This window comes from Primulina eburnea, chromosome 13 (assembly GCF_022965805.1).
Source record: "Primulina eburnea isolate SZY01 chromosome 13, ASM2296580v1, whole genome shotgun sequence".
In the NCBI taxonomy this organism is placed as follows: Eukaryota; Viridiplantae; Streptophyta; class Magnoliopsida; order Lamiales; family Gesneriaceae; genus Primulina; species Primulina eburnea.
This window is the reverse complement of record NC_133113.1, coordinates 28,451,079-28,474,109: the sequence shown is the minus strand read 5'-3', so window position 1 is coordinate 28,474,109 and position 23,031 is coordinate 28,451,079. Positions and strand designations below refer to the sequence as shown.

Below are 23,031 nucleotides of genomic sequence, written 5' to 3'. Positions count from 1 at the left end.
TACTCTCATAATAAATTCAATGTCCACCATTGTATTTTTTAAAAAAAAATATGTGACGTCTGATCCAACATTTTTTTATCAACGATAGTTGTTGAACGTGCCATGAAGACAATATTCTCACCGTAGTATCTCATTAACCATTAAAAATAAAAATAAAAATAAAAATAAAAATAATAGTGTGAGTGCAGAAGCCTAACTTGTATATGGTGGAAGTCATGATATTTTGCAAATACAATATGGGTTATATATGAAACCACCTGCTGTTTTAAAATCCACAGATTTATAAAACTGAGATTTCATTTTGGAGGTGATGAATACAAACTAATTTCCGAATTACACAAGCTATATTTATCAGTGGTTAATTCGCAGCTTCACTAAAATTTCTGTAAGCTGCAGATACTGGAAGAGTACTAAATCAAATGGTTTTCATTTCTCCTATATATAAAAAATTTGTTTCCAATAATTATCTTCAATGCAACGAAAGGAATTGGATGAAACGAACCTAAACGTTAAAAACAAAATGTCAATTTTTTTTTTTAATAAAAAAAGATAATAATAACGCCATTTAAGAAGCTGTAAGCCACGACTTCGCTCTATTATTTTGAAGCCAATAAGTCAAAGAAGTCACTCTCCCAAAAAAGATGAATGAGACTTGAATTCGGACAATACCACGAACATCAAGAATTCCAACAATGGTCCCAATCCCAATTCTTTCAATGGCATCTTATGGCAAGAAAACGAAAGCCTGCAAACAGATAGAATCATCCTCCAATTCCACCGTTGCAATAATAGAAAGTAAGAATCATTTGACTATTTTTGCTGATATTCGTCAATGAATCCACTGTGTGTTTTGTTTTTAGTTATAGCCATCTCCTGTGTATTCGAACGCTAGTTCAGCGATGAACCTATGACCGTGACTTTTTTTTTATATATTTTTTCATAGATTTCAAGTGTTAAATTGTGTATGATTAATGTAGGGTTTGAGAAGAAGATTGAAAATATAGTGAAAAGTTGTATTTTTTTTTAAATATAATTAGTCGAAATTAATTTAAAAATATTGACCGTCCGTTAGTATTTGCGTCACGACTGTAGTTTTGACAGAGCAATGATATATATATATATTTTGTTTTCGGAGGAGAAAAATGAAAAAAGAAGAATAATAACTAAAAATTTGATTCTTGTGAAAGAAACAAAATTGTTTGCTTAAAGAAGAGGTTTTGAAAATGATAGGATATGAAATGGAAAAATTATCACGTTTGTCAATCTGGGTTCTCATTTTTCTTTTCCTTGTTTTGTATATATTATTAAATTAACAAAATTATTTGCGATTCTTTTTCAACAAAAAGCATGTTTAGATTATAAAACTTGTCATAACATAACATTTTTTAGTGTTCAAGTTGATGGATTATATATATTTGTGATAAATCAATTGGTCACAAGTTATATTTCCTATCAATATCTGATTGAGTCTATCATAAAAAGTGTCTAGTATGATTGATGTGATTTGCAAGCTACTGCATTCAACATAATGATTTATTTAATACGCACTTTACACTTATAAAATAAGAATTTTATAATAATTTCAGAAGTATACTTGAACGAGATATTTTGCAAATACATTTGCTTCCCTCACACCTGATTTATACGTGAATGCGGATCTCTTTCCATCATGCGTCTTAGATCTACAGTTAGATTTGTATATGATTTTCTGACCTGCTTGGGTTCCTTAGTAATTTGGTATACTTAGGATCATCATCTAAATTATTTGGTTCTCATTATTTCCGGGTCTTTTCGTAGCATTCACTTACATCAAGAAACAACCACCAGTGTTTGGTGCAACACTTGCATTTTTGTGTTTTCTTGTTCTTTTCTTTGTATATGACCTATCCGAGTTAGCTCTCTCAAATAGACAATTTGGTGGATCATCTGATCTTGAAACAGGTCGTCCCTATTATCCCAATCTTGTATCTGTTTATTTCATCTCTCGTTAACTAGGTAGGACTCGTAGATTTGTCTAGCAATGCATAAATGTACAAGGTGTAAACTGAACTAGGTAAGTCGGGTCCTTGGTTAAGCATATGCAAAATACATACATATTAGAGTTTCGTGAATTTGTTTAAAATAAATGCTAGTGGGGAAAACATTATTGTCATGGAGTAGGTCTCTTGTGTGTTAGACGATATCGAATTTTTGCTATGAGAAATATAAAAAACTATTATGAAATTGTCTTAAAGATAATTTTTGTGATACAAATCTTTTATTTTATTCGATTCATGAAAAAATATTATTTTTTATTTTACAAACTCATATTACGAATAAAGATTCGTATTATCATCTCACATAAAATTTATTATTAAAAAAATAATATTTTTAAGTGGTTATTGTATATGTCGCTGCAAAAAAGATAAGATTTAAGAGAGTGGTGGTCATTCTGTTTTTAAATGATATGCTCACCCATTCGCCTAAAATCCCGGACTTCGTTATCGGTGAAGTGTATTTAATACGTGTCCAAAGGCAAAGCAATACCAAGCTGTCTCCTGAGATGAAAACAGTTACCCCTAATAATTATATGTATATATAATAAATGAATAGGTCTCATGTGATACCGTCTCACGGATCATAATCTGTTAGACGGGTCAATCCTACTCATATTCACAATAAAAAGTAATACTCATAGCATAAAAAGTAATACTTTTTTATAGATGACTCAAATAAGAGATCCGTCTCACAAATACGATCCATAAAACTGTGTCACATAAGTTTTTGTCATAATAAATTTTCTTTTGAAAATTATACACGTAAACATACATAATCCTAACTCTTATTATAATGAACGACCACATTGAATATATAGATCATAGCCATTGCCAAAACCAAAAATAAAATGGATAGAATATAGAATTTTTTCTTTGATAGATTTTTCTGAGACAATATCACGAATCTTTATCCGTGAGATATGTTAACCTTATCTACATTTACAATAATAAGTAAAAAAATTTGATATAAAAAATAATATTTTTTTTATAGATGAATTAAATCGAATATCAATATCACAAAATTACTCACGTTAGTCATCGAGCATATTGTCGCGTGCATAGAAAGATAAAACAGTTTTCCTTTTTGAAATTCAAAATAGAAAAGTATTAGTAGTTTTCTCTCTATAAGCAATTATTATTATTTTTAAAAAATATTGTAATTCGACATTGATCAATTTGAAAACATAATTCAATTACTGTGATGTTTAATACAATAGAATTTCAAGTGGAAGCTTTGCTTTTAAGATTACATCGACCTTTACTTTTTCTTCCTTGAAAAAAAAAACCCTCTTTCAAAAAAGAAAAAAAAAACTTTACCTTTTCCTCCCATTCGCGAACAAATTAAGAAGAAGAATCATCTTCCCTGTTGATCATTCAATGGGACCATAATTGATACAAATAACTAAATCATTTAAATTAATATTCAAATACTATATTTAAGATGGAAAAAACTTGTGTGAGACGGTCGCACATGTCGTATGTGAGACAGATATCTTTTTGGGTCATCCATGAAAAAATATTATTTTTTATACTAAGAGTATTACTTTATATTGTGAATATCGGTGGGGTTGACTCGTTTCAAAGATAAAAATTCATGAGACCGCATCACAAGAGTCCTACTTATTTTACATATTATTATGTTAATAATCTTTAAAATACATCTCAATAAATGATACATCATCCATGTTACCATAAATGTGTAAAATTAGCTATAATGAAGGGCTCAATACTTACTAAATTATAGGAGTTTGATTATCCTATTCCCACCTTATTTTTTTGGATTTATTACACAAAATTTATATAATATGATTTATTTAATTAACGTTATTGGTCTTTCGAACTGCCATTAAAAAAACCAAATAATGGTGAAAGACAAGTTGGATCTTATTTGGTATTTTATTGTAATATTCTATCGTCGCGTAAAAAGCATATCCCATCGAAACGTAATGACGTCAATTCAATAAAAAGACACGAATCCTTTTTCATTTTTATTATAATTTATTTGAGGATAAAGATTGTTGGTGATAACGAAGCATTCATTATTAAGTTTCCAAAATATAAAAATTCAAAAGTGGAACATCGTCATTGGTCTACTCAATCTGGCAGACACTTCTTTTAACTTAATATTATTTCAAACTTTATATTTAAATAATAGTCGAATATATAATTTCAAATTATCTAAAAAGATATTCGGATGATCCCATCGACCACCAAAATATATTCCAGTGGACTCCAATTCCAGTCTATGGAAAACGTCTTCATTTGTTGTTCGTATATTAGGCGAAACAATGTACGAATCGAGTTTCTGATGTTTGGGTCTTCTCGGACGACTTCTGTAATGCTGTTAAAGAGGTGACGTCGAAGTCTGATGTTCGCAACCATCAATGATTGTTAGTCTTGAACATATTGGATATCTTAAATTCTGATAGATTTTAAAAGTTAGTAGAAATGCAAACAAATTAGCGCACTGTTTAGCGTATTTTGCTTTATCTCATCCTTCTTGTTCATGTTGGATGGAGGGTTTTTAGTAATCATGATTGGTAGATGTAGCTACCGTTGATTTAATTAATGCATGATATCTGATTTTCTCTAAAATAAAATAAAATGTACGACTGGAGTTGTATGTAAAATCAAGAATAAGAATAGAAAGAGATAAATTCTAAATAATTTTGCCACCGATCCCTTCCAAAGCCTATAGACAGGAGGAAAGAATCATTAAAGTCCTCAAAATTTTGTAGGTAAAAACTTGTGTGAGACGGTCTTACGGGTCGTATTTGTGAGACAGATCTCTTATTTGGGTCACCAATGAAAAAATATTACTTTTTATGCTAAGAATATCACTTTTTATTATAAATATGGATAGGGTTGACCCGTCTCACGGATTATGACCGTGAGACGGTCTCACGTGAGGCTCCCTCAATTTTGTATTTGGTGAACACAAAATGGAGCAGAAACGGACAAAAGAGGAGATGATAAGCTCATTAATGTCCTCAAAAATTTGTATTTAGTGAACACATAATTGAGCAGAAACGGACAAAAGAGGAGATGATAAGCTGACACGTGACTGACCATTTGTTTGCCATTGATGATTGGTAAAGACCAGCTGGCTCCTTCATTTCAATTTCTGTTGCTTTTAGTTTCACCACACATTTCAAATGTATGTATATATCAATCGATTTACTAGACAATCTCACGACTTTTTGATTATTAAAATAAATTAACTCAATTTATTTTATAATAAAAATCAATATTTTTAAAATAAAAAAATATTTTTTTGAGTCGCGTTGAGTGTTCATTTCATAAAATTAACTTGTGAGACTGTTTTATATAAATTTTGTGTATATATATATATATATATACATGTGTGTGTGTTTTCCCAGGTCATATTGTTAATATATATATACTCTTGAGAGGGGAAAACATAAATTTTATCCACACAAAATTATGTATAGCCCCTACAAAAATATATACGAAATACAACAAAGAAAAAAAAAAGAAAGATACACATATAGGTAGAATATGCTTTTATGCGGGGCCCACTTCACGTGCGATCACGCTTCCTACAAATGTCTAACCACGTGGCATACTTCCAAGAACGGATGGACACGTGTTGGAATTTCTTGGAAGCCTCAACTGGAGAGCTGAATCAGGTGAAGCGCATCTCCCCTAAAGCGACAAATTTCAAAGTCTCTCTTTCAAGAGACAAGCATACGATTTTACTAATATGCCCCTAGGGCTTTTGATTTTGGACACCCGGAATTTATTTATTTTAGCCACAGGGGGACACGTGTATAGTGTGCAGATATATTGTAATAAGACTAACTGCATACAGTTATTATTATCCGGATAATTAAAGTTTAACCCCCCAGCCGAAACACTGTTTAATTGTAAAAGATGCGTTTTTTTAGACGATTTTATGAATTTTTATCTGTGAGACGCGTTAGTTCTACCAATATTCATAATAAAAAGTAATGCTTTTAGCATAAAAAATAATATTTTTTCATAAATAACCCAAATAAAAGTACGTCTCACAAAATATGAAACTATGATATCGTCTTTTACGAGTTTTTGTCATATACAATAGAATATTTCAACACTTGAGGATGGTCTTTTAGTAATTTTTCAGTAATTTCAGAATAGTGTGATTTATTGAATTTTTATTTTACTTAATTCGGGAAATATATCAAATTATTGTAGTTAGAAGTATGATAAATCTGCTTTTCCAAAGAGATTGTTATCAAATGTTTAAAATTTCAGTTACAAAATTAGAGCTAACGTGCTTCTTTACATGACTCATGTAGTGTAACTAAGTGACACAATCTTTTATTTATATATATATTTCGTTAAGAATCTTGGTAATAAAGTCAAAATGATGTCATTGTTTGTTATTTTTTAGTTTATTTTTTCTAAGTTCATTTTTTCAAATGGTAATCTATCTACTTATTTTTTATTTCTAGATTTAATATTTTATATTTTTTACATTTATAATATGTTCTTTATTTAAATATAAAAATTTCAAATTATAATATGATCATTTATTAATTTTATTATTTTGATATTATATCAATTAAATTAATTGTAAAAAATATAGAAATGAGGGGTGGGGGTGACCATCTTGAATTTTTCGGGGGGCAAAATCGTAACTTGGCAAAGACTTGCAGTTTCAGAGAAAATAATTTTATGGAGAAGGGGAAGCAGATGACAGTTTTAGAGAGAGAGAGAGAGTGAGGCTTATCCATTTCAAACCCCTTTATTAAAGCAGATCAAAGCCCACCTTTCACAGCACCACCTTCTCTCTACAAATCTTCCAAGAAATTTCTCTCGATTTTCTCTTATTACATGTCGGCACCGAAAACCTGCCTCCCGAGAGCTAGTAACTGCAGATTCCTACCCACCGATCACTTACACGTCAACGATTCAATGATCTTCGAGCTCGACGAATCCGACATCTGGAACACGGCGACCCGCTCGGCTTCTCCGGAGTACATTAGGCAGACCTCAAGAGTTTTAAGGAAGCCCTCTGTGGCGGGGACTAGGAGAGTAGTCAGCTCGCCGGCGTCGCTCCCGATGAACGTCCCCGACTGGTCAAAGATACTGAAGGACGAGTATAGAGAGAATCGAAGCAAATACAGCGATGATGATTACGAGGAGTATGCAGGGGAGACTGGGGACTGGGTTCCGCCGCACGAGTTTCTGGCACGGCAAATGGCGATGACGAGGATCGGTTCGTTTTCGGTACACGAAGGGATTGGGAGGACTCTGAAGGGGAGAGATCTCCGCAGGGTTAGGAACGCGATTTGGCAGAAAACTGGGTTTCAGGATTGATTTTTGATCTGAGGTTACTAATTACGATGACTTTGTTGGGGAATTAATGTGATTCTAACATTCTGATGATCCATGAAGAAATCTGTATTATTTTTAAAATCAGAAATCTTTAAAGTTCTGTTGAAATGGATAAATTAGTTGAATTTCAATGCGATTTTTTTAGTTGGAGTTGAATGTGTGATATTCAAATCACAAATATGTATAATTTTTTCTGCGATGGAATGATAATTGACCAGCAAAATAATAATATCATGAAAAAAATGTGCACAATTGTTACTATTTAAAGTATATGAAGGAGATTAAAGCCAATGCAATAAGGCAAACCAGGGTCCCCTCGTATTAACAGCAATTTTGCAGAGGGAAGTTTCTTTAAAGTGTTCCATTATGAAAGTTACAATAATTTTATAATTTTTTTTTTTTATCTGAAAAGCATAAAAAAAATACTATTTTTGAAATATCTGAAATCCATTCTTCGTTCGACGACACTTTCATAATTTAGGCCTACTTACATTCCACAGGTAAGTGATTGGGACAAGAAATGCATAAATTCATTTAAAAAATCGACACCACTTAATGGATTTTGACCCATTTTCCGTTCTTGGGCTGTATGGGTTATCCTTGTTTGTAAATTGTAATGATCTTGCATAAATTGTGAAGAGCGGTTTCTTGATTTTCCCCTGCTTTTTGAATCAATGTTTTCTTCCCACAACCTCCTATGACCATGTGTATGTACTACATACGCACATATGAAGCCGATGCCCTACTCTTTTTATTTTTTTGAATGAACAAATATCAGCAACACACAATGAGAAACAATGTTTTTACAAAAAGAACTTAAAATTAAAATTAAAGAATTGATTCCCACAAATAGTCACGGAGATGAGGACCTCGTGTTGCCGGTAAACATGCGATGTCGTTCGCTGCCGGGACACGACGTTGGGAGGTAAGCATGTCGAGTATGCATGGGACATAATCAGGGCTTTAGGAGACCACGGAGCAGATCTGTAGATTGTATGAATAACCTTTGTAGAATCCATCTCCAAAATCTGATTGTATAATGTTCATCATTCATGTGGGATTTTCATTTGTTTTTTTTAAGACTATTAATTTAGATAGTATAGTTGTTTGTTACGTTATAAACACAACAAGTGTTCCATCCCAAAAAGTTTGTCCATGGGAGTTTTGTAGATATTATTTATATGGACAATATCTTCACGTGATGAGTAGATAAATCATGGTCACTCATATTATATAAGAGATGGTTCAACATCTTGAATTTATAAATTAATCTTTATTAGTTTAATATATAGATAATTTTAACATTGTTTTTATGTCAAAAAAAATTTGTTTTAAACACTCAAATATTCTCATTCAACATATAGTACATGGTATCAGCAAATAGCTTCCCAAAGTTGTCTGCAAGAACATCAAAGTTAAAACGCCCACCACGGCACCAATTATCCACACACAATTTAATCTTTTTGTTTCATTTTACTTAATTTTTCAATGTAGGACTTTTCTAGTTTTCCTATAATGCATGTTAAAGAAGGCATTCATTCTGTCTTGTCGAAACGCTCGTCGATCAAAAATATGCTAATCTTCATAAAAACGGAAACTAAGCATAAACCTTAATAAACTAAAAAACATAAAGATCAAAAGCACTTTTATGAGAGGGAACGTTTAGTTGAAATTTCAATGGAGAATAAATTCTTAATCGCTAGCTAATATGGTTCAACCACATTTGACCAACTTTAATAATCATGGAATAAAACTTTCAGATTTTGGCATCTGTTCATTCATAAACTATTCCTTTATGAAGTATATCATTTTTATTTGCTAGTATTTAAAATTAATATTTTATTATTCTCACGGGAGGTTAATCATAATATTGCTTAGAGCAAGTCTTTTACAAGACGGTCTCACGAATTTTTGTCTGTGAGACAGATCAACTTTATCGATATTCACAATAAAAAGTAGTACCCTTGGAATAAAAAAATAATACTTTTTCATGGATGACTCCAACAAGAGATTCGACTAATGGAATTGATCTGTGAGACCGTCTCACAAAAGTTTTTGTGTATTTGACAATTAAGACTTAAAATTTGAGATGCGATTTCATATTAGATATTTCCCGAACCCGAGACCATCTTGAGATCTAAGAAAATATAAAATTTCATTTGCAAAAGAATGCAGGCCTGTGAGTAGCCCCAAATTAAATTTTGACCCATGTTTGCTCTACGAACTCTGCACTCCTAGCCCAATACCATTGATCAGACATACGTCGTCGTTTTGCCAATTGTCCGTCTCTTTCACGGCTACCGAGGACTGACTGATAGATACAACCACTAGACTTCAAATTTTCGGACCTTACTCTAAACTGGCTGTTCGATCGAATCCGAAATTTCTCTTATAAACCCTAACTTTCACGAACCCAGAAATTTACTTCAGTTGTTAGTTCACTTCTTTTGGTTAAACCATTATTAAAAATGGCTTCTGATTCAAATTCTTCATCCTCCAGCTCATCCGCCGATAGCAATTATCATCAAAACCCTGATTACAGTTCGGACCAGGATCCGAACCCGAATTCGATCGACCAATCTCTCGACGCCTTGGAAAATCAGTTAGCATCTATCTCAATTTCTTCCAATCCTCCGTCGATGACACTGGAGGATGATGAAGAAGAGGAAGACGAAGAAGCGGAGGAACCCGTTGAGAGTATTACTATATCGAATGGGTCTTTGAACGGAGAAATTAGAGGTAACGAGGAGGAAGACGAGATCGAGGAGAAGCAGATTGGAGGTGTGTCAATGGCGGAGACTTCAGGTGTGACTGAAGAAAGCTCTTCGTTGATGTGGAGGAATATTTTGGAGGGAGAAGAAGCTGAGCTTTCCTTGAGTCCGAGCAGCAGCGGATATGCCGGTGAGAGGGGAAGCACCAGTGGCAGTGATGAAATTAATGATGATGGGGATGAGAATGAGATAAGTGAGGTTAAAAATGATGGAGTTGTGGGTTACCAGGAACCATTTATTTCAGGAAAACGCAACCCAGACGAGGTAAGTTGGGTTCATAACTTTCAAATTTTAATTCCATTTGGCATTGTATTTCCTGATGGACAAAGTTTGTAAATTGTTTCCCAAATGTAGCAGTTAGATGGAGTTAGTTATTTTCTAGTATTCACTACCTGGAAAATCGAATGCTATTTAGTTTAAGATCGATTGGAAGGATATCATATGTTTAAATTGTTTATTATGCTATAAAGCTAGAATTTAGTTTCTTATGATGTTATAAAAAAGAAAGACAAATAAAAATAGAATTCTATCTGATTTATGTTATCTTGTGATTAATTGCAGGACGATGCTTCAGTTTCGTGGAGGAAGAGGAAGAAACATTTTTTTATTTTGAGTCACTCCGGCAAACCCATATTTTCAAGGTTTGCGCCCCTGCTCTTTTAGTAGATACTGGATTATGAAAGAGGCTCATATTCTTTTCTCCGTATTGGTGTGAAGTCTTTCTTCTGTTTCGTGAACTTCAAGTTAGTAATGAATGATTTTCTCTTATCTGGTTTTACTGTTGACTTCAAAGATATGGGGATGAGCATAAGCTAGCTGGATTCTCTGCGACATTGCAGGCCATAATTTCCTTTGTTGAGAATGGGTATGCATGTTGCAACAACAGTATTGTTACATACTAATACTTTCAATTGTTTTTAAATTCGCTGACTGGATGTCATATATTACTTGTTTGATATTCTCAGGGGAGACCGGGTCAAATTGGTGAGAGCTGGAAAACACCAGGTTAGACGTCGAATGACAAGTTTTACAGTTTCGTTAACTATTACAGCTTCTTCATGGAACAATTTTAGGAGCTACCTTATGACATATGAAGTTGGAGCAATAAGCTACAGAAATTTATTGACATTACCACTTTTATTTGCTTGCATTGTTTTCTGTGTTTGTATGACTATGAGCCGGACAAATAATTATGTGCACCCATTTTTATTTATCAAAAAAGAAAAAAATGCGTGTTGTTAAAATTCAGCTGTTAAAGAACGTAAAATATGCTGGCTAGGATTCGATTTACGCGAATTCGAGGTTTGCACCCATGGTTAATGTGGAGAGTTTGGAAAATAATTCAGACAGCATAATCATAAATGAAACATTGTAAAATGAAAGTTTCTTTTTCACTAAAATGAACAATTTTTCCAGCCATTTACGAGGAAACTATAAAGCTTCATCACTATTGGTTGTTTTCAGTCATTTGGAGGGGATTTTATGCAAAATCGAGCAATTCTGGTGGATTTTATTTCTTACGATTGCCTTCTATGTTTGAACTAAATTCATTTTGGCTTGATACCTGTTGTTAACGCTTGTCGAACTGTCGGCCGATGGGCTACTTTATGTGATGGGTTAACTCATTCAGATTGTATTGAGGGTTGTAGAATAACAATATGAAATCGAATTGAAGATCGAACTTCATTTAGTATTTTAATAGGTAGCAAAGGAAGTGAATGCAAAAACCCTTTATCATTCTTTGATTTTATTTGTTTTGCTTATTATGGGTGAAAATTAAGAAGTGCAATGCAACGGTTGAGATAGTCTCAATGTCAAAATAACATAGTTCAATTCAACAAGATCACTGAGCCTGGCCTTGGGTTCTTTTGTAGTTGCTCTGTTTTCTGTGGTTTTTTTTGCTGCTTGTGGAAGAGATATATTTCAATGGTAAAAACTACATCTACATGTTTCAAAAGGGTCATTTGTCAAACTTTGCACACTCTACTCTAGTGTCATGAAGCAAAGCTTGTATCACCAATTGTGAATGTCTTAAGAAGGAAAAAATCACGCTGAGCTGTTATGACAAATGCTCTCAGTCTCTGTCCCATAACTTTTATACTGCACGAAACATCGTCATTTTTACCCTTTTTAATAATGCATCGAATTTGTGTATGTACTTTATTTTGGATCATCTGATTTAAAAGTGGTGGCACTCAGTAGACACTGAAATAATATTAAAACACCATGTGCTTGAAGGGTGATCTATAAAGAGCACCATTCCAAGGTAAAACTAAAACTCATTTTGACCTAATGTTATCTAGGAAGCAGGAAGTATGACCCCAGGTGTATTTCTAAGTGCAACAAGAATAACGATTTCAAAATGACAAGTCGAAAATGTAAAAACATGCTTGCATTTTTTGATTCATCATGGATTGTAACGCTTGCCTGTTATATCCCCTGTATGCCTGCATGAACCTGAAATGCATGTTTCTTTTCAATTGTTATTGAACCATTCATATCTCTACGACGTCTTAGTTTAGGTGAGATGTGATCTTTTTCTAACTCCCCACTCCCCCCCCCCCCCCCCCCTCCATAAGGTGGTTATGTTGCAAAACTTAGTACATATCCTATATGGTGTTGTATTGATTGCGTGTTTTAAAATCTTATGGAAAGGTTCATATTTCAGGTAATTTTTCTTTTGAAAGGACCTATTTACTTGGTGTGCATAAGTTGCACAGAAGAACCTTATGAATCATTGAGGGGACAGCTGGAGCTCCTTTATGGTCAGGTAGGTTTTCTTTTCCTCTGGGTTATCGTTTTTATTTTCATGGCTCTGAACACCCAGCCTGTAGTTTTTGCCTCTTCTAGGTTACTGTTTTTTTCCCAAACGGATGCTACCCTTATGTACATTAATTCCCATCTAAATCCAGATGATACTCATCCTCACAAAATCTGTAAATCGATGTTTCGAGAAGAATCCAAAGTTTGATATGACATCTCTGCTTGGAGGAACTGACACCATCTTCTCCTCTCTCATCCATTCTTTCAGTTGGTATGCCTCTTGCTAATTTAATTTGGTACATCAGCTACCCTATATCTTTATTTTGTTTAATTGATGTCTCGTTTCTCTCTTCTCCAAGATGTGTTCAACAGTATAATTTCTTTAGTCATTACTACTGGTTTGATTTCTTTCCTTTTCAAAAATTTAAGCGTCGAAAGGGAATTAAAGAGCACAAACTGTATTTTACCATCTACTCTTACAAATTGGTGAAAACGCCCCTCTTCTTCCTTTTACTTTCCTCTTGCCCTACAATTTCCTATCTCTGCTTTGATAATATCCTGTTCTTGTCCTCTAGTTTGATTTCTTACTGTTCTATGGCACATATCATTGATTTAATGTTTCAAGTCACATGATCACCATTGTCATTGTTCCACCAGTTTATGATCTACCAGGGTTGACTGTTTTCAACTAAATGTTACCAATTGAGTCACGAGTCATTATCTTATGGATTTCTGGTTACAAGCATTATGCCTAATATTAAAGAAAAACCAGTTGTTCTGCTCCCCAAACATTGTAAGACCTAACTCTGAATTCCCAAGCACGTTGAAAGTAAACAGAAAATGTGTATAAACTGAGGCTTTTGAAAGTTGTTGTCCATGTGATACGCCTGTCATCCCCATGCTATACCAATTTATTTATTAGAAAGGAAAGCCTGTCCACTGCCACTTTGACTGCTGCTCTATGATGCATGTGCATGCCATGTGGTGTTGGGTTCTCTTCGGACACAGATGTGCTGCCAAAATAGAAATTACATGTGCCTAAATGAATGCCAGAACTGTCCGACTCTGATCAAATGTGCTCCAAAAAATAAGACATGAAACTGGTCAAAAAACTTATAATATTAGTTGAATGAAATTAAGTAGTGAACCACGCGATTTCTCATTTCTAATTCAAATTGGTCTCTAGTTAGTCATCTAATCATGTCAGTTTAGATGATAAATTTTTGAAACTTAATCAGTGGTGTATAATTACAATATTCTTGGCTGTAATTGTAGGAATCCTGCCACTTTTCTTCACGCCTACTCTTGTCTTCCACTTTCTCACGCGACACGTCAAGCTGCAGGTGCCATCTTGCAAGACGTAGCTGATTCAGGAGTTCTGTTTGCACTCTTAATGTGTAGACATAAGGTAATTGTGCCATGCTTGCCTTCATTTTAAAGTTGCCTGATCACATATTCTTAGTAACTATAATGACCGAATACTTGATGATTTGTTTGTCAAACCATCTTAGATTGAATGTGATGCAGGTTATCAGTCTTGTTGGTGCACAAAAAGCATCTCTTCATCCCGATGATTTACTGTTACTCTCAAATTTTATTACGTCTTCTGAATCATTTAGGTAAGTCTATATAGCTTCCACATGTTATTATTATCTTTATTGATTGATCGAACTGCAGGCATACATTCATTCAATAAGCAGTTTTTGTAGTTTTCATGCACGCTTTGCAAACTTATGTTGGTTGTGGATTTTGTGCACCACTTCATTGTTGCTGTTAAATGGTCTAAAATACTATGCTGATTTGTTTCACCAGGGAGAGTTAATCCCGGGAAGTTCCGTGAATGTTATCTTTTGTTATTTCATGTATATCAAGTAACTATTAGACCTTTTTTAGTGTCCTTGGGCAGTCTCCATTCTAGGATGCTTATTCGGATAATTATGATCCAGGTGCGCTTATTGATGAGTAATAGCCCGTTAATGAATATTTTGGATATGCGTGATAAAGTTTCTGGATATAGACTTTGTTACTTGCACATAATTACAATACATAACTTAAATTTGTGGAGAACAACTGGGAGAAAACCATTTTATTGTCCTCACGGTTACGAAGAGGAGGTAAGGTAAGAAAGTAGTGGAGAGCAAACCCCAGCTTCAAACATGAAACTTAGATGTTGAATAGCATCAAAGATGAAAAGTAAATACCTCTTCCAAAAGCATTGTCAATGAAGGATCCTAGAGTTCTGGTGATGAATTTCTATTTCTACTATCATGATAACATGTAGAAGAAAATCAAGACCAATTATTTTATTTCATCTACTTATACATCTTGTGCGAAAAAAATAAAAAATTTGTATAATCTTTAGCTACTTGTTTAAGGTCCTTCAAAGTTGGTAGCTTTTCTATTAGAAAAGGTAAGGGCGCTTACTATTTTACATGACTGTCTGACACTTGTCTCTTACATGTTTCAATTTCATGCAGGACTTCAGAGTCTTTTTCACCAATTTGCCTGCCTAGATACAATTCCATGGCATTCCTTTATGCTTATGTACATTATTTTGATGTAAGTCATACATAAGTTTGGAAAAACAGTAACTATTACATGGGACATCGTTGTAGAGACTGTGTATTTGGTTATTACTTCATCTGTTATTTGTTTAAGTTCATAAATTTTATGTTTGATTTGTTGAATTTGGTTACAGATCGATACATATTTGATATTACTTACCACAAGTTCAGATGCTTTTTATCATCTAAAAGACTGCAGGTAAATTTTATGTTTTCTGCAGCAAGAGAACCATAGGTTTGTAATCTCCAACTTTGTCAGAGATTTTTTGTGTTCTTATAGAGAATCTTGTTGTCCATGAAGCACATCATAGTTTATTGGGCAAATTGCTCTATTTTGTTCCAGTCTTTGCTGAAAAGAATAAATCTGGCACATCTTGTAGGATGCGAGTTGAAAGTGTACTTTTGAAGTCAAACTTACTAAGTGAAGCTCAAAGATCCCTGGCAGATGGTGGCATGCATGTTGAGGATTTGTCAATAGAACTCACTTCTCGTGCTGGAGCCACATCTCCTCATTTAGGTAATCCAAGATCTGAAACAGATTCCCCAGGTAGAACCACGGAGTCATCTGTTGGGCTTGGTGGTCCAGCTGGATTATGGCATTTCATATATCGAAGTATTTATCTTGACCAATATGTGTCATCTGAATTTTCATCTCCAATCAATAGTTTGAGGCAGCAAAAAAGGTGAGTAGAAAAATATGTTTGCAATTGGACCCACGAGTATTCTTTATCGTAAGCACTTCGATGGAAGCTTCTTGTTTCACAGATTATACAGGGCTTATCAAAGAATTTATGCTTCCATGCATGATAAAGAAGTGGGACCTCACAAAACCCAGTTTAGAAGAGACGAAAATTATGGTAAATAATCTTCATTTTCTGCTTTTTTGTTTTAGTGGAGCTATTTTGACTGTTCTTTGTATTGATAGCATGGTATCCAGTATGACCAGTTATTCTTTGTTGTTTCGTTCATAAATAATTCAATTTATTCAAGCGTTTCTTGATAACGAAATTGATGGGTTCATAACCAGCGTGTTTACCTAGATATATTATTACTACCATTAAAATAGTTTCTTGCACCACATCCCAAATTCTCCAGAGGAAACATGTTTCGTGGAACACGAAGTTATCCATTGTTTTTTTCTAGGTCATTTCAAAATGCTATGAAGGCATAGCTCTATGGCTTACGGTTGGTAGTTAGAAGAGGGGTAAGGAGTCATTTCAAGGTCGCCATCTTTGTAAGGTCCTACATCGGCATTTGCTCTGCCAGCCCTTTTAGTTTCAGTATAGAATAAGTCAACCACGTTCTTATCGAAAAACAGTGGACTAGGTGGAGGTAACAATGATGGTGAAGTTTTGTAAATTTTGCAGAAGTTTTCCAATATGAGTGCCATATAATTGACGGGTTTAAATATTTAGAAGTAAAGGAACAATTAGGTGCCTTGAGCTTGGTTACTATCTTGATATTTTGAAAGACATTATTTGCTTAACTTTGATATTATACCGTTTGAGGGGTTCAGTTTGGTAATAGAAATGATTTTGACGCGTGGACATTTTTGTGAATCGAACATCTCCAGCGGCTGGCTTGTAATTGTGTGCAAATTTTCTTGGATCAGTTGATGACGAGATAAATGTTACTGTGCAATCTGGAAAGATCTATTTTCATTTTTAATGTGTGATATGGATTTTAAGTTTTGAAATACACATTGACTGACTTCATGCATTTGGCCATTTGTTAACTTCAACTCCTGTTTGCTTTTTTAACTGGCACCTTGGTGCTAAACTCACAGTGCTACTCTGCTGGGTCACATCGGATTTTGAACTGTATGGAGCTTTTGACCCCCTTGCAGACAAGGTTCGTCCGTTCAAATTTGTTTGTTCAGAAACAATTGCATAGAAATTCTACTCCTTTACAAAATAGTGCGGCAGTCGAGTTGTGTGAAACTTGACTAGGGCACTTCTATATGTATTCTGGTTGGTTGGAACAAAATTACATGTGCTGAAAGCAAGCAACTTGCATTTTCTTACGCGATAAGTATATTTTGATAACTGGGCAGTCTTACATGCCAAGAATTACTGCTAGTTTGTGTGTCCTTACGTCTCAGAGAAATTCCCGTTGGATTTTGCAGGCCCTCGCCATCAAAACTTGCAATCGCGTTTGTCAATGGGTGAAAGATGTAGAAAACGAAATTTTCTTGCTGGGGGCAAGTCCTTTTTCATGGTGATGATGCTTACACCCATGTATCCTAGTCTTTTTTTTTTGTTCTTGCGATATTTGGTCATTTCACCTTTGCGTAGATTTTTTATATGCTTTTTGAAGCATATTCTTGTATCGTAACCTAAAAAACACCAAAATGTAATTTTCTACTATATATGGCGTTCATAGTCAGCTATGGTGACTGGATTTTCTCCAATAATGAACCGTCAGTTTCAATAAGTAGCGTCGTGAAACGAACTACGAAGGGATGTCATTATATCGTAATATATAACGTCAGGTACAGTAGGAATGTTGATGTATACTTTGCTAATGCTGCATTGTTATCTGGAAAATAAATCAATATTACCGATTTTATTTTTGATACCAAGTATTCCGATTTCATTGATGTCCTAATTGGAAGATTCAAGATTCCCAACAGCTTATGTACGTCACAAGGGCTAATCAAAGAATGAAAGTTATCTACCATGGTGGCACTTGTCATCTTCTTTTGCTCATCTCAAACTGAAACTTGTGATCAAGTTCTTATATATATATATATATATATAAAAAAAAAAATAAATAAAAAAAAAAACCAATTTACAACTGTGAAGAACCAACCATTTCTTAAAGTCCTAATAATCTGTCATATATATACACAACCGTTCATGTTGCAAAAATATTTTAACTAATACCTTATATTTATAATAAAGGTTATAATCTCCTCGAGTACAAGCACGAGCCATCAAACGTACAATGATTGCATATCCACCACCAGACAAAAATAGTTCGCCCCAATGGAGCACCATAAAGAAGAAACAACATATTCATTACAACTAGAAGTTCCCAGATTACTAACTTCGCACAGAATCTAGACATATTATGAACACATGGCTGCCCTGCCCTGATTTATGAAATCAGCAAAACTCCAACATGGTTGTACATAAAATAGTAAATCTGTTCTTCATCGTGATGCCAATGACCAGAAATTCAACAAAAAAGATGGTAACGCAGCAAACCAGCTAAGGAAGGCCATGGCGGTGGCAGTTTCAAACTGTGTACAATGATTCTTTCCACATGCCCCAAGATCATTGCCAATTAGAACCGTGATGCCTGCAGATGCACAGGCTGAGGCAAATGTTAGGGTTGATGTCACCTGCAACAGTCAACACGAAAAATCAAATTAAAATCAAACTTAACAAAGAAGAATTATGTTTCATTTCATATCTTACTATTCCGCGAAGCAATTCGCATCAGCAGATTATTTTGTGATTCTATCATGTTCCAGTTGGCCATTCAAAAGCATCAATTCCATTAACTACTAAATCTAGCACATAAGCTTGTGCTATAAAAAGAGGATCTTAACACTAAATCGCTAATAGGGAGGGGCAAGAGCTATGTAGCACGGATACCTTGAATTTTTTTTGAAGTATCGGATACGGATACGACACGGATACGGATACGATACGCGGATACGCGTGTCGGATACTCCAAAATCCGTGTCGTTGACTTTGTTTAGGGTTGACCAGTCGGATACGTTTTGGACACGGCGAGGACACGCCATGGATACGGCGTGGATACGTTTTTCGGATACGTTTGGGCAAAATTGTAAATTTTTAGAAGTTTTATGGGTTAATTAAAAAAATTAAAATTGCTAAGGACTAAAAGGAAAATACTTTAACATATATTGGGCTGGGCTTTTAAATTCCAATATACATTTGTCGTCTCTTTCTTTCTCTTTCGTGATATCGCGTCCCCCTTCTTCTCTATTTCTGCCACTGCTACTGCTGTCGCCACCGCCGCCGCTGCCGCCGTCGCCGCATATTACATCTATCTCTATGATTTTTACTTTTCAATACTAAATTTATATGAAGTATAAATATATATAATATTTATATATATTTTAATGATTGTCGTATCCTAGCCGTATCGTGTCTTATATTTTCAAAAATTGACGTATCGCCGTATCCGTATCGTATTCGATACGATACTCGTACCCGTATCCATGCAACATTGCCGCAAGAGTTATCGTAATGAAGAACACCATAAATTGGCACTCATCGTATTTCAACAAAATCAACCATTTCATACCACAAACCGTGAATATTCATTGGATTTAACAAGAATGTTTTATACGGAACATCATTATTAGATGAGTAGCAAACTTACCCCATCACCAACAGCAAATAGGCTAACAACTCGAGAATTCTGCAAACGACGACCTACAAGAAGTGCGTAAGCATCAACAATGGATAGTATAAGGCTCCACATGCACTGCAAACCAGCAGCAGCAACCAGGTAGCTGAAAAGGGGAAAAGGTAAAAAAGTGAAGTCAATTTAAAGCCAAGATATATGAGACTAATCAAATCAGTGTCCTATATCTTCCCATGCCATATATTATTCAAGAGCACTATAGAAATGTTTCCTGGATGACACGTTATCATACATTAAGCACCAAGTGTTATATTAACTATTTTTGGTGCAAAATATTTGCAGTGCAAATATATCCTACACAAAAAATAGTTATTGCAGGTTCATTTTACTTTTACATAGTTTAAATTAATCATATAATAATTAAATGATTCTGTGATATAAAGATATGATTTTAAAATATAATTTTCTGTTCACATCAAAATAACTTTATTAATAAATTACAAAATAATTTTACGATGAAAACATCTTATTTCTAAAATACTGATTTTTTATCAACACACCTCGCATGTGCCTTGTTCCCTACTTTTATAATGAACGGGTATGGTCTTTTGAACTTTACTTTGTTCCCTATTTTATAATGAACGGGCATGGTCTTTTGAATTTACTCTGGTAAGTGGTAACATGCAGAAGTGTGTTTCTAGGTGCACAGGCATTCTTTCGTCGTCAGGATTGTAGAGTTCTGCATTTCCTTGAGAACCACCGCTCCAGATAAAGAAGAATAGACAATGGAGCATAGAGCATTCTACGCACTTCCCTGAATTATTTTCCAAAAAATTTGGCTCGGAGATTTCGAATTTGTCCATTGCATTTGGCGTCACAAAATCAGATATGAAATAAACAAGCACATCAAACCTTAGATAGATTGTCAGTATGCATCTAGACACCATGCAAAAAAACATCAAACCCAATTACCACAAAGAACAAGGAATGAACCATCTTTCCCCTAATCCAACGGCAAAATTTTCAAAGAAAAAGCTGACACCGATGCAGAGCAATGACTATAGAGAATTTCAGCATGCTAATGCTTAAAATAAACTCAATTTGTTACTGAAGTCTGAATATAACATTCAAACTCAATTCCGATGTACACAGATGAATATAAAGAAAAAACTTGCGCGCATCAGTGTATAAAGAGGAGCAGTTAAAGTGAAATAAAGAGGTTGAGTTACCAGAAGGCAGTGACGGAAGGGAAGTCACTCGTGGTTGCCATAACCGTAAGTGCCACAGCTGCGAACAAAAACTGGCAGACTCGCAGCACCCATCCGCCCACTGTCCCCGGCATCCCTTGTAGATCTTTCATCCTCACTCGCGGAAGCGGCACATTAGCTGCACCCTCGGTCTGCGGCGGCGGCGCTTCCACCGGATGCACCGCCCCCTGGCTGATATTCATCTCTCCTTGAATCTCTATCCCAACTCACAGCTCTCTCAGAATCACCGGATCATCCACCAACTACAGCCAACAGAAACAGCCACGTATGTCTGAGTACATGAATCGGCGGCGGACGATTGTAGGGTTCCGGCGATCGCCTCACACGATCTGACACGACTGGCGATGAGTGGTCGCCTGTAATCGAGAGAGGAATTAGACTTGAGGATTTGTGATTACAGGATTGAAGCCTCAATGGGGTCCACCTCAACAGCAAATACTCCACCCCAAACCTTGTTTGGCAGTCGTTTTTCCCTTTATTTCCTATTTCTTTCTCATTTTCTGCGTCAAACAAACGGAGTGTTACATGGTCAAAAGTCCAAACCAAACCATTCGGCCCAATTTGGTTTCAAAATATCAACAAATCTCAGGCCCGGGCCCGTTTGATGGTCAAAACGAGTTACTTTTCTTTAATTTTTTTTTTTAATTTTTTTCTCTTTTCGAAGTGAGTGTAATTCAATACCTCTTCCATCCACTGCTGATAGATCATCTCCTTTTAAGTGACTAATAAGTGAATTCTCATTCTGTGTCTTGGCATTGCAAAACGATATATTCAACCATTTCAAACTTTTGACTCTCGATATAGTTGAAAATCGACAAATCCAGAGTTGAAAGTAACATATACATATGATCTGAAAAGAATAAATGCAAAACCCTGGATTTTGTACAATCGTGATCATATCAAATTTTAATTTGATTATACTAGGATGGTGTAATCTTGGATATCAATGTTATTATTATCATTTCAGAATATAATGTGTAGATAATTTTATCGTGTGCATAATTTTGAAGCTCGAAATTTAGATGATATTATTTATCGTGTGGGAGGAATAGATCTATCTTCATCCAAGAATTAATCAAGGAATTTCAAAAATTAGCAGATAAATGATCTAAGATTTGAGTTGAGATTAAGATACGAAGATAAAGATCAAGCATGAGATAATAAAATCACTAGAATTCGAATTAATCAGTGTATATATATATATCTATGTGAATTTCGAAATTTAGGGGATGGAAGATTTGGAATTCGGTTATCACCCAAATCACAGATAGATAGATCATGATTCGAGATAAAAGATTTGAGTCAGATTTCAACGCGATATCACTCGATCTCAATAGCAGCCAACCCCTATAAATAGGAGGGCCATATAGCTCGAAAATTACACCATAATTCTCTCTCAAATTTCGAGACTCTCCTCTAGTGTCCTTAGGGTTTTCGAGCACAGCGAAGCGCTGCCTGCCGTCCAGCCGTCGGAACAGGAATTTCGAAAATTCCAGTGCAGTAAACCCGAGCCTTTCACGTTTATTTTCATCAAGAATTTAGGTAAGTGGGCTTGTTTTAAATTATTGAATTTCGGTGCAGATATTTTCGGTTTTTGTCAAAATTCGGTCGAGTACAATTCTTCTTCTACACCCTTCTCGCTACGATGTTTTTGCATGAGTAATGTTTTGACACTATGAAAATTCAACTTGATATGGGTGGGAATCCCAACCATACGTACCTTTACGCGGTGGGAGAGATAACCGCTATACGGCCTCGTCCTCTTAGAGGAGTAAAAATTAGGGACTGATATGTAACGCCCCAGATTTGATGACTGTCCTCACTGTACCAAGACGAGTCTTTCCAGCGTGCTAATGTCCTCACTCACACGCACACTAGGAAACTTCCCAGGAGGTCACCCATCCCAAAATTTCCGCAAGTCAAGCACGCTTAACTTTGGAGT

General features: G+C 34.8%; 3 protein-coding genes across 3 annotated transcripts; 2 read left to right on the top strand and 1 right to left on the bottom strand.

Annotated features, from left to right (window-relative positions):
- The first annotated feature begins 6,875 nt into the window (after positions 1–6,875).
- LOC140810443 (protein S40-4-like) lies at positions 6,876–7,361 on the top strand. Its single transcript, XM_073168299.1, has one exon. The coding sequence runs from the start codon at positions 6,876–6,878 to the stop codon at positions 7,359–7,361; it is 486 nt and encodes a 161-aa protein (XP_073024400.1).
- Positions 7,362–9,645: 2,284 nt separating this feature from the next.
- Positions 9,646–17,873, top strand: LOC140808716 (vacuolar fusion protein MON1 homolog). Its single transcript, XM_073165911.1, has 14 exons — positions 9,646–10,414; positions 10,712–10,791; positions 10,944–11,015; positions 11,116–11,155; positions 12,819–12,920; positions 13,063–13,184; positions 14,189–14,321; positions 14,441–14,532; positions 15,391–15,472; positions 15,612–15,676; positions 15,858–16,160; positions 16,243–16,334; positions 17,264–17,328; positions 17,603–17,873. The coding sequence occupies exons 1-14, from the start codon at positions 9,848–9,850 to the stop codon at positions 17,696–17,698; spliced, it is 1,911 nt and encodes a 636-aa protein (XP_073022012.1). The 5' UTR covers positions 9,646–9,847; the 3' UTR covers positions 17,699–17,873.
- Positions 17,874–18,406: 533 nt separating this feature from the next.
- LOC140809817 (CASP-like protein 5A2) lies at positions 18,407–21,572 on the bottom strand. The gene is made up of 3 exons (XM_073167553.1): positions 21,051–21,572; positions 19,837–19,969; positions 18,407–18,823 (listed from the first exon to the last, which is right to left on the bottom strand). Exons 1-3 carry the CDS (start codon positions 21,269–21,271, stop codon positions 18,632–18,634), a joined length of 546 nt encoding a protein of 181 aa, XP_073023654.1. The 5' UTR covers positions 21,272–21,572; the 3' UTR covers positions 18,407–18,631.
- Between the last annotated feature and the right edge of the window lie 1,459 nt (positions 21,573–23,031).

Bases quoted from the DNA above. Each gene is read 5' to 3' on its own strand.
- LOC140810443 (XM_073168299.1), top strand. From the start codon at position 6,876: ATGTCGGCACCGAAAACCTGCCTCCCGAGAGCTAGTAACTGCAGATTC.
- LOC140809817 (XM_073167553.1), bottom strand. From the start codon at position 21,271: ATGAATATCAGCCAGGGGGCGGTGCATCCGGTGGAAGCGCCGCCGCCG. The intron at 19,970-21,050 runs GTAACTCAACCT...TCCCCTTTTCAG, and splicing joins CCTTCCGTCACTGCCTTCTG to CTACCTGGTTGCTGCTGCTG. The intron at 18,824-19,836 runs GTAAGTTTGCTA...TGACTGTTGCAG, and splicing joins TATTTGCTGTTGGTGATGGG to GTGACATCAACCCTAACATT.
- LOC140808716 (XM_073165911.1), top strand. From the start codon at position 9,848: ATGGCTTCTGATTCAAATTCTTCATCCTCCAGCTCATCCGCCGATAGC. The intron at 15,473-15,611 runs GTAAGTCATACA...ATTTGGTTACAG, and splicing joins CTTATGTACATTATTTTGAT to ATCGATACATATTTGATATT. The intron at 16,161-16,242 runs GTGAGTAGAAAA...CTTGTTTCACAG, and splicing joins AGTTTGAGGCAGCAAAAAAG to ATTATACAGGGCTTATCAAA.